This window comes from Periophthalmus magnuspinnatus, chromosome 20 (genome assembly GCF_009829125.3).
Source record: "Periophthalmus magnuspinnatus isolate fPerMag1 chromosome 20, fPerMag1.2.pri, whole genome shotgun sequence".
Taxonomy (NCBI): Eukaryota; Metazoa; Chordata; class Actinopteri; order Gobiiformes; family Gobiidae; genus Periophthalmus; species Periophthalmus magnuspinnatus.
This window is the reverse complement of record NC_047145.1, coordinates 12,741,858-12,753,079: the sequence shown is the minus strand read 5'-3', so window position 1 is coordinate 12,753,079 and position 11,222 is coordinate 12,741,858. Positions and strand designations below refer to the sequence as shown.

The window sequence follows — 11,222 nt, the reverse complement described above, 5'->3', positions numbered from 1 at the left end:
TATTTTGTTTTTTTCTCCTTTGAGCCCATGTGCAAAATGTATGTGTGTGTATTCCTTTAAGTTATTATATATAGTTTGCTTATATTGCTCTCTTTTATTTCAAGTTGTTGTCATTTTACATGTATATGTTTTATGATTTATAAATACATATAAATAGAAAAAAAACTGTATTCCTATTGATTACATTATATCCAAAAGTTAAAATGCACAAATGTTAAATCTGATGGTGACAAAACATAAACATTATATTCATTTTAACCCCTACTCATCTGCCCCATCGACACAGTACAGATCCTTACACAGACCGATACAGCACAGAGCATCACACAGACCGATACAGCACAGAGCATCACACAGACCGATACAGCACAGAGAATTACACAGACCGATACAGCACAGAGCATCACACAGACCGATACACACGTTTACATGGCAATTCCCCTCCGCGCCACCAGAGGCAGCGCTCCCATTATGTGGCAGTACTAGCGGTGAAAGGTCACGGCTGACCACATGTGGGTTTGTTGTTGCTGTTTTTGCGGCAAATAGTGTCTTCAGGGTGAGTTGCGACGGATTTGACTATTCTTTTCTTCTAGATTACAGTTTGAACACTCGGGCCACGCTTACCTGTTATCCAAATCTTGTCTGTAGATCCGGTCTTCTCATTGTTGTGTTTTATTTGCTGGTTTTCAGATGATATGACATCATTCTAAGAGGTCTATGATTCTTAAAAGATATGGGTTAGGCAGAAACGTCTACTGTCAGTGTGCTAATCTTACACTGTATGATCATGGAGCTTATAATTATGTCTAGACTATCCAGGCTAAATTAGTATCCGTTTGTTTTACACCTAAAATCAAGCTGTTGGGTGGTTTACTAAAACTCTTGCCTGAGATCTTGAATACTCACTTCTCCCTCAGTATAAAATACAGAGAGATATCATTCTTGTTATGCCAGGCAACTAAAACCCACCTTTTGTCAGTGGTCCAGGCATCCTGGAGCAGAATGCGTAACCTGGTGCTTGTAAGGAGCACTCAAGGCTGTGCGCAGCAGCCAGGGGTCCCACACTGTGTAACAGTGCGCTGTGACAGCGGCTCTCTGCTGGGGGCCTCACAGTTCTCTATTACAGAGTTTGACCCGCGCACAGGGAAGGTGAGTGAGTGAGCCACAGGCAGAATTTTAACTTTTATGAACACAGTACTGTCAAAAGTATATTTGTAATATGATTATAATTGCTTTGTCTGGTTTTATAGGTGCTGAACGAGGCCTCCCTAACGACTGAGGGCTATCTCCCTGAGGATGGGAGTGGGACAGTAGTTGGACTACAGGACCTAGCAGAACTGGAATCAGCCTGTGTGGCCACAGCTGCAGGGGATGTCATCCTCTACAACTTCAGCTCCAGACAGGTTTGTCAAAAGAACAAAGTTCAGTGAACCATTTTCATGCTGCAGTGTTGATGCACTCATACAGATATGATAGATAGATAGCTGTAGTTCAAAGAAGACCCTGCTCCTGTCTTGGCTGTGTCTGCTGATTTTTCACATCTCCTCTCTGTGCTCCTCTGTCTAGTTTGAGTGTGTGGGAAGTGTAGACAGTGGCCTCACCTCAATGAGCTGGAGTCCTGATGAAGAGCTGGTCATTTTCACTACAGGTTTGTGCACTGAACTTTCAAATCAGGAACAACAAATAACAATAAAGTTTTGAGACTATTAAAATGTTACATGTTACTTCAGGTCAGGACACTTTCATAATGATGACCAAAGACTTTGAGCCAATCATTGAAGTGGGGATTCACCAAGAAGACTTTGGGGAAGGTACAGCACAACTCTTGCACTCAATACAAAACTAATTTATAATATTTAAAGTTAAAACTATACATTAAATATAAAATGACAAAAACAGTTGAACTGATTGGTCTATATACAGTTAAATATTTTGTTTTCAGAAAAGTTTATAACAGTGGGCTGGGGAAAGAAGGAAACTCAGTTCCATGGCTCTGAAGGGAAACAAGCAGCTCAGAAGAAGACAGTGGTCAGTAGATCAGACTGTGTTTAAAAAGAAACAAAAATATGTACTGTGTTTGTAAGTTTAGTAGTGTGCACAGGAGCTGCAGCCAGCCCCTGCCTGGGACGACCACCGGCCACGGGTGTCGTGGCGAGGGGACGGGCAACTGTTTGCTGTGAGCGCAGTGTGTCCTCAGAGCGGGGCCAGGAGGGTCCGGCTGTGGAACAGAGAGGGAGTGCTCCAGGCCACCAGTGAAGCCATCAGCGGGTTGGAGCAACCGCTCTGCTGGAGGTGAGGACGAAGAGCTGTGGTGCTCACTGTGCAGTGACTGAAGCGTTTACTCAGGACATGTTTGTGCTGCATTCAGGCCCTCAGGAAATCTGATCGCTAGCACCCAACGACAGCGCAACAAGCACTGTGTTGTCTTTCTGGAGAAAAATGGGCTTCAGCATGGAGACTTCACCCTGCCCAGCAGCACGAGTCATACCAAGGCAAGAGCTCCACTTGAATCTCCTCACAAGAGTGCTTAGTGATAAGGTCCTGATGTAATCTGTGTGCCTTAGGTGAAGGAGCTCTGGTGGAACAGTGACTCCACAGTGTTGGCTCTGTGGCTGGAGGACACCACTGCAGCTGGAGAGGGAGCGCTCAGCACTCACTGTGAGCAGGACAGACATTAGGCAGTTTAGTCTGCCTATTGTCTGTACCCATTTCTTTTTGTACAAAAAGAAATATTACATCATGTCCTCTATAGTGCCACTGCCATAGTGTTGAATAGACTAGTTTACATTTTAAATGTTCTATTTGTATGATTTAGCTGTTAACCATATTGTGAGGTTTCTGACTCTGTTGCCTGTGCCTGCAGTTCAACTGTGGACGACTGGAAACTACCACTGGTACCTGAAGCAGAGCCTGGCCTTTGGGGATGATCCCCACAGAGCTCCAGTGTGTTTGTGCTGGGACCCTGTGCACCCCCTGCAGCTGCATGTGGTACTACGGGACTGGACCACACTCATGTACGAGTGGGGCTGGGCCACAGAGCGCAGCAGAGGGCTGGATGGAGCTGATGACGCCAGTGTGGCTGTGATCGACGGGAGTGAGTTATTGTGAGATGAGAATGACTGAAGCCTTGTGAACATCTCAGTAAATGTTGTTTTTATCCTCAGGTAAAATTCTTGTCACCAACTTTCGTCAGTGCGTGGTACCCCCACCCATGTGCTCCTATGAGCTCCAGCTGACCTCTGTGGTCAACCAAGTGATGTTTTCGTGCCAGCCCAACCGGAGTAATGAGCTGGCTGCATATACAGCAGATGGACACATCTCAGTGTTTGGTCCAGAACTGAGAGAGAAGGAAAACAGCAGTGCCTTTAGGACAGTGTGCCAGCCGCTGGTATCAAAGAGAACATACAGGTAGACTTCACATAGTGGTTTGAGGAATGCACTGGATGAGCAGATACATGAGTTCTTCTCTGTGTGTGCAGCGTTGACCTTGACCTGGAGCGCCCCCTGGAGTTACATCACCTGCTGTGGCTCAGAGTGGACCTGTTTGTGGCTGTGAGAGCATTTCCAAAAACAAACTATTCCAAAGTGCTGTTCCTCAGTCCCTCACAGGCCTCGGATCAAACACTTGCCCTCAGGTGTGGTGACCGGAATAGCAGGCATTATGCATTATGATCATTTGTTCTGTTTGTGTGCAGTGATAAAAGGAAATACATTTTGGTTTTATTATTTTAGAAATACAGCAACAAACATTTTAGAGCATTACTCTATGGAGTTCAAAGTAGAAGCCCTTTGAAGCTTTACAATTAATTGTAGAGAAGCTGTTGCACAAAGAAGTACATGTGAGCAGTTTCATATGTGTGAAAGTATGTGTGTTCTTGTCTTCCTCTGGTGCAGGTGTGAGGTGGAGGTGTCTGGAGCTGTGGTCAGTGTGGCTCACAGCGCTCACAGCGGCTCTGTGACTCTGCAGCTGGAGGACGGAAACATCAAAAAGCTCCTCTGGGGTCAGTGACTCTCTATCTGTAAAGAACTACAATTACTTTGGTATGGCATTTGGCCCAATAAGGTAATGATTGAAGTATAGGGCTGCAAATGATGATTATTACTAACCAAAATTACAATTTGTACCATTTATTAATATATTGATATCGGTACAATTTCTAAATATTTAAGACATATTTGTACTCTGTATATGATCAACCATCATTAAGTTAGTCATTATAGTCTTTGTGATTAGTCATCATAATCTCATCTGAACTAAATTGTTTTTTTCTCGGCTGTTAAGTTGTCTAGAATTGCATTATAACATCTAATACATTACATGCACATTATTTGACTGTGCAAACATGACAAAATAGTAAAAATGCTCTTTAAAACAACTTTGTACCTTTTTCCTAACTCATTTGAACCTAGAGTGTAAATGCAATGTGTTTTGTGTCAGATTGTGATGAGCCATTGGTGGAGGACTGGGAGGACTCCAGAGGCAGTTTGGTCCGCTTCCCTGTGGTCTGTGTCCTGACTGCACTGTGCAACATCGTACAGGAGGTACAACACAAATAATGCTCTAAGATTGTAACTTTATTATTGGTAGGACAGTAACAACTATACTGTATAAAACAGAAGATGCAGACAAAAATTGTTTCAAAAGAGTCAAGTAATGGTATGCAATGCTAAGTGGTACTATTCACATTTTGGGTTGAATTTGTCTGTAGGAGTATGTACTTGGCCTGACCGACAGATGCCACATGTATGCTGGAGACACTAAGGTATGTTATCAAAGCTTCTCTATTTCTTTAATTGTGCAGTGTATTTGCATACAAAGATTAGCAACCATTTGGTGGAAACTAATAGCGATCCAAATAAAGAATGAATCACTAGCTAACGTTTTAAAACTCTGTTGAGCATGATTTAAATAACTAACAACTTGGCCTTTAATATACCGGTAAATATGGGTAACATTAACTGTTTATAATAACTACACTTGAATTAGCCTAAATAAAACTTTAACAAATTCTTAATTCATAATGAACAAATAGTTTATTAAGAATGAGCCAGGCTTAGTAACTACTTAATTAACACCCTAAACCTTACTAACTTATTGAATCGTTTTTAATAAACTGTTTGTTAATTATGAATTAAAGCTTTGTTCATATTTTACTAAGGTTAATTAACGTATAATTATTTAAGTGATACAGAAATATGTAAATGAAAACTATTTTAAGTGGTTTATGTCATACTGTGTGTGTGTGTGTGTGTGTGTGTGTGTGTGTGTGTGTGTGTGTGTGTGTGTTTTTAGCTTGCCTCGAATGTCTCATCCTTCTCTGTCTGCAACGATTTCTTGCTTGTCACAACCCATTCGCACCACTGCAGATGTCTCCAGCTCTCCTCCCTGAGTGTTAAAGGTAAGTTCTGTGCACTTTTTATCAGACAAAACCTTTTTTATTATTAAGCGGCGTACTGTACAAAAATAGTATGAAGACATAGCTGATCCTTACATAAGCATCTTTTCCTGGTCAGACCTGCAGGTGGCGCTGGCTGCAGATGTAGGACAGAATGACGAGACGCTGCGCAGAGTGGAGAGAGGGGCGCGGATAGTCACTGTAGTGCCACAGGACACCAGGGTCATTCTACAGGTCTGCTCACATTAGCTTATTATTCATGACCAGTACAGAATTGTGTGAGGCTTAATAACTACTTAATTAATACCTTAATTAGTGCAGGTACTGTTTACAAAACCTGAATCATTCTTGTTAAATTATTTGTTCTTTAAGAATTAAATCTTTGTTCATGCTCTATTAAGGCTAATTAAGATGTAGTTATTATAAAATGTTAACTAGAATTGTGTGCTTATTTCACACATTATCTGGTTTTACCTTGCATAGATGCCGCGGGGGAACCTTGAAACTGTGCATCACCGCGCCTTAGTGTTGGCTCAGCTCCGAAAATGGCTAGACAGGTCTGTGTGGTACTAAATGTTAATACTACTACTGGGCATAAAGTTTTTTTTCTGTTTAATATACCTTAATTTATCATATTTTATTAGTTATTGTAATGTTTATTCTATTCATTTGCCACTGGCTGCATTTATATGCACAATAATACGATTTTTGGAGTTATAAGACTGTGTTAAAATGGCATGTAAACATCAAATGATAATTGTTCTCATCATGGTCCGTCTGATTACTCACATCAGATTTTGCAGTTTGCTTGTCATTTGAATAATCTTAAAAGTCCAGAAATCAGAAAGTAATCAGATTTTGGTGTGCATGTGAACATAGCCTGTAACAAATGTTTGTAGTATCCCTGCAGTCCCTTCTATTTATTGTTATACTTAGCTGTACATCTACAAATACTCAACTGTTTTTAAAATTAATCTGTTTTTTTCCCCTACATCTGTGTTTACAGTTTGCGATTCAAAGAAGCTTTTATGTGTATGAGGAAACTGAGAATTAACTTGAATCTCATTTACGATCACAATCCCAAAGTAAGATTAGACTTCTCATTTCAATTCAGTTATCTCTAAAAAGAAAGTGAAAAGACTGTTTTTGTTTTCCTTTTTCAGTTATTTTTGGACAACATTGCGACATTTATCACACAGCTTGGCTCCATCAACCACATAAACTTGTTCCTCACTGAACTCAAGTAAAATTCAATCTGGATTATTAGAATTTGCATCACCTACAACCGTCGCTAATCTGTTTTTTTGTTGTTGTTTTTTTTATAGGGAGGAAGATACCACACAGACCATGTACCCTAGGCCAGAAGACTCCCTCTCCCAACCTTACAAAGTGCCTGGGACAAAGGTTGATATTGTATGTGATGCTCTAAGGAACACTATGGAGTCCATGGACCCAAACATGTCAGTGCTAGTAAATGCAACTTGTTGAATAATTGCCTCAGGTTTTGATTCTAACTTGTCTTTGCTGGGTAGGTATTGCTTGTCCATTTTGACGGCTCATGTGAGAAAGACCTTACCAGAGCTGGAGATTGCTCTGCAGAAAGTTCATGAACTTCGAGGTGAGTCATAGTATGACTTTGACATTTCAATGCTGATGAGGGTTGTGTCAAAAAGTGCTCCTAGTGTAAAACCTTTGACAAATATACAAATTTCTATATAGATGATTTTCTGTGATGGCTGCTCTAACTTGACCCTCTATTCCCACGTTTCAATTACCTGTTGTTCATGTACCTGTTTTCTGAAACCCATGGATATCTCATTTACCTGTTGGGTAAGCTAGGGCTGAACAGTATGTATGACATGTTTGATGACTATGTTTCATTTTACAATGTTTTTATATGTTTTAGACAAGTTTAGTTAAATTTAAACAAAAATGTAAATTAAACATTGTTGTCAATCATAATCAAAATGAGTTAAAATAAGTTTATGACAATCATCATAACTAAAGGGTGACTCCATAATTGCAACATCAGATGGAGGACCTTAACATTATTGTGTTTTATTTATCTTAGTTAATAAAAAATATGTTAGCTGATCACAATAGCAATGTAATGTAATGTGGAATTACTTTCTCTCTGATGGTCTGTCTGTGCAGTAAACCCCCCTCCTGCTGTGGTGGCTGTGAGTGCTGAGGAGGCTCTGAAGTACCTGCTGTTCCTGGTGGACGTCAATGACCTGTACGAACACTCTCTGGGCACGTATGACTTTGACCTGGTGCTCATGGTGGCTGAGAAGTCTCAGAAGGTACGCAGTACATTCCAAAAATATGTATTTTTTTATTTTTGCATTTGCATAGGACTCATATTTGTCTGTATACAGGATCCAAAGGAGTATCTACCTTTCTTAAACATGCTGAAGAAGCTGGAGCCAAGCTATCAGCGCTACACCATCGACAAACATCTGAAGCGCTACAAGAAGGCTCTGGTCCATCTCAGTCAGTGTGGTCAGTATAAGCCTACGTTATACATTTTATGGCTTAAAGAAGCACAGCACCCATGTGTTCAATGTGGTCTATTTCTAACATGTTTTTGTGTTTGTTCAGGAAAAGAACATTTCCCTGAGGTGCTGCAGCTGGTCAAAGAGCAGAAGCTCTACACTGAAGCTCTTAACTTATTTGCTGCTGACAAGACTCACTATAAGGTACCTCTGCTGTAGTAGCACTGTGAAGCATCTTCATTGTGCCATGTTGGATTCCTAGACTGTTATGTACTGGTTTCCCTGAATGAACTAGTACTTTTACTATCACTATTGTAATGCCTGCCTGTAGCGTTTACTTTTATACATATACTGTGAAAGTGTTAAACCCCTCAGACTTCCACCTCTGCGTTGTCCCCAGGAGCTGACGGTTGCCTTTGCGGAGCACCTGGTGGGTCAGCAGCAGATGGAGCAGGCAGGGCTGTTGCTGTGGAGGTGTGGAGAGACACACTTGGCTCTGCAGAGCTTTGTGAGCTGCTGCAGCTGGAGACAGGCCCTGTGTGTGGCGCAGGTCATCCCTCTGCCCCCTGACCAGCTGGCTCTCCTAGCCCGCGACATGGCAGGTAACTACAGCATCTTTTATAAACTAGTACATTTCGTAAGTAAAATTTCCTGATCTTCTGAATGTTTCAGAAAAGCTGAGTGAACAGCGGCGTTACTCTGAGGCGGCTCTCCTGCTGGACCAATATGCCAATGTAAGTGTGTCACAGGACGCCTTGCTGATTTTATGAATTAACTGACTGAGCAGGTGTGTTTAACAGGACTGTGAGGAGGCCATCCTTGCTCTAATCACTGGAGCTGTTTGGGACGAGGCTCTGCGATTGGTTAGTGTATTTTGGCTTATCATTTCAATTCTATCAACAGTATAATACGTCTAGTCCAGACATGGGCAAACTACGGCCCAGGGGCCACACACGGCCCTTTGGACTTATTAATCCGGCCTGCCGAATGTGACCAAATTATATTAAAATAGTTCAGTTTACCTTTTCAACAAGTTGTTGATGTTTTGGCACTTGATAAAACTGAATGTGAGTTTTTCTGCTGTGTTTATTTTACTGAAATTTTATAAATTAATTATTAATTTAGTTAATGCATTTGGAAAACAATTTGTACAATGAGCCTGGCATATTCATGTTTTGCTACCTGTTACAGGCCAAATCTCTAATATAATATATATATGAAATATATCCTGGCCCGGCCCCTCTGTCAAAGTTTAAAACCCATTGTGGCCCATGTGTCAAAAAGTTTGCCCACCCCTGGTCTAGCCTCACCTGTACCTGAACTCTTTATCTATCTTTTATCCCCTGCAGATTCACACACATCAGAGGCAGGACATCACGGAGACCAATCTCAAACCTGCTCTGCTTGAAGGTACTTCTCCTGCTCTGGTTGTAGCACCAAAGCCTCCTCATCTGCATTTAAATGCTCCACCTCATTTTTGAACAGCTGTTCTATTTCACCTCTTGAGTACTGTTATTGTGTCCCCAGCATTCTGTGCGCAATCAACCTTTCTGGAAACTCAGGTGTCCACATTCACACGGCACAGGGCCAGACTGGCTGTGGTCCGAGAGCAAAAACTCAAGGCCAGGGTGGACATGCTCGGTACGAATCACATCTCAACTTATATTTTATTATATTTTTATATTTTTTCATTGTTTTGATGAGTAAATATAGTTTTGTTTTTTAATCAAACTAATTAATATGAAACTTTTTAACTTTTTGCTATCTTTTCCCCCCCCCTTTTTTGTATTTGGAATATTTACATTTCAAATCAGGTGTAAATTTTGTTAATTGATTGCAATCCCAATGCTCTATCACAATATTTCAGAGATATCAAATGCATTTTTTTACTTTCCAATTTTGAAACTAGCATTTAAAACGTTTCAGATGAAGAGGGCCCAGACTGTGCTGATGCAGAGCTGTACAGTGAGGCCAGCAGTGTCCTGACCGGATCCAAGTACTCCCAGAGCAACTCACGCATCTCCTCGTAAGACTACCATTGTTTTTATGCTGTTAAATATCAACGCATTCAAGTCTTTCACTGCTATTTTATATATATTGTTTACAAAGGAGGTCATCGAAAAACCGTCGGAAAGCAGAACGCAAAAAGCTAAGTCTGAAAGAAGGAAGTCCAATGGAGGACAAAGCATTGATACATGCCCTTGGGGAGATCATCACCACTGTGGACAAAATGAGAGGTACGCCTGCCTGCTTATTTGGATAGAACTTAAGTTCATGTCATGCTGCAGAATTTTATGCAGGGATCAATATACAGACTGTATATGGACAATTTACTATAAATAATGTATTATTTCTTAAAAGAAATAGGACTGATAGGACCTCTCTATGATTCAAGCTTTGCAATATAGTATGTGTCATTGGTTACTGTGTTACCAGAGATAAGACACTGGGAGTTGATTGATTACATTGGAGAACTTCACTTTTCATATCTGCACTTGAAGGCCCTGTATCCATTTTTTTTTCCATGTATTAACCCAATACAGGTATATTGTATAGGCAGCTCTTTGTTTCAAAATGCATTTAATTATAAAGTGTTTTATTGTTCCATAATTGGGAAGTGCACTGTTAGCATGCTATTTTTTGTTAGCATAATGCATGCAATGCATACATATAAGTGAAGATTAACTTTGAACCACCGCAAACTATTTAAAGTGAACTAGTTCTATTTTTCATCTTTTTAAGACAGTAAAAAATCACCTTTAATATATGATACAATTCAGTTACTAAGAAAAAGTGCAATAAGATTCAAAATATATGAATATATTTAAGTGAAAGATAATTGGAACAAAAGTGGGTGTATAAAAAAAGTGCAGAAGCATATTATATAAGAGTAGTTAATTTGCGAAAAAATGAAACATTGGAGGCTTGCAATTTACTTTTGTGTCAATGTTTTCAAAAGCTAAATTGATTTTTGTGCAATAAAAAAGCTATACTACTAATTCTATCCAACCTTGAGAAAATTCAATGAACTACAGTGCACTGTCATTAAGTAGAAGGGGAAAAAATGTTAAAAAATTCTAGATGTATCTTTTTTTTGCAAATGGACTGCGGCTAATGATTTTTTTGGTAGCAGCAATACATTTTTTGATTGGAATAGTCAGCTAGTGAAACAACTATTTCTATTGTACAGTGAAAGTTTTTAAATACAATATCAACCAAATAAACTTGGAGGCTTCTAAATAGAGTGTACTTATTGACATTTTGATTTGGCAGCACGGTGGCTGAGTGGCAACACTCATGCCTCACAGCAAGAAGGTTTGGTTCGACCCCG

General features: G+C 40.2%; 1 protein-coding gene across 1 annotated transcript in view; it reads left to right on the top strand.

The window, feature by feature from the left end:
- Positions 1–474: 474 nt before the first annotated feature.
- elp1 (elongator acetyltransferase complex subunit 1) overlaps positions 475–11,222 on the top strand; it is a 12,813-nt gene continuing 2,065 nt past the window's right edge. Inside the window, exons 1-32 of the mRNA XM_033985887.2 lie at positions 475–556; positions 980–1,149; positions 1,251–1,403; positions 1,567–1,648; positions 1,731–1,811; positions 1,943–2,028; positions 2,102–2,292; positions 2,369–2,492; positions 2,565–2,658; positions 2,864–3,094; positions 3,165–3,408; positions 3,480–3,635; positions 3,895–4,001; positions 4,439–4,542; positions 4,710–4,763; positions 5,294–5,399; positions 5,515–5,630; positions 5,880–5,953; positions 6,403–6,481; positions 6,560–6,639; positions 6,722–6,856; positions 6,929–7,014; positions 7,551–7,699; positions 7,775–7,898; positions 7,998–8,095; positions 8,292–8,493; positions 8,564–8,625; positions 8,692–8,754; positions 9,241–9,301; positions 9,419–9,532; positions 9,818–9,917; positions 10,001–10,128. Of these exons, the coding sequence (XP_033841778.1) occupies positions 1,003–1,149; positions 1,251–1,403; positions 1,567–1,648; positions 1,731–1,811; positions 1,943–2,028; positions 2,102–2,292; positions 2,369–2,492; positions 2,565–2,658; positions 2,864–3,094; positions 3,165–3,408; positions 3,480–3,635; positions 3,895–4,001; positions 4,439–4,542; positions 4,710–4,763; positions 5,294–5,399; positions 5,515–5,630; positions 5,880–5,953; positions 6,403–6,481; positions 6,560–6,639; positions 6,722–6,856; positions 6,929–7,014; positions 7,551–7,699; positions 7,775–7,898; positions 7,998–8,095; positions 8,292–8,493; positions 8,564–8,625; positions 8,692–8,754; positions 9,241–9,301; positions 9,419–9,532; positions 9,818–9,917; positions 10,001–10,128 (3,631 nt within the window). The 5' untranslated portion in view covers positions 475–556; positions 980–1,002. The remainder of the gene's footprint in view (positions 557–979; positions 1,150–1,250; positions 1,404–1,566; positions 1,649–1,730; positions 1,812–1,942; positions 2,029–2,101; positions 2,293–2,368; positions 2,493–2,564; positions 2,659–2,863; positions 3,095–3,164; positions 3,409–3,479; positions 3,636–3,894; positions 4,002–4,438; positions 4,543–4,709; positions 4,764–5,293; positions 5,400–5,514; positions 5,631–5,879; positions 5,954–6,402; positions 6,482–6,559; positions 6,640–6,721; positions 6,857–6,928; positions 7,015–7,550; positions 7,700–7,774; positions 7,899–7,997; positions 8,096–8,291; positions 8,494–8,563; positions 8,626–8,691; positions 8,755–9,240; positions 9,302–9,418; positions 9,533–9,817; positions 9,918–10,000; positions 10,129–11,222) is intronic.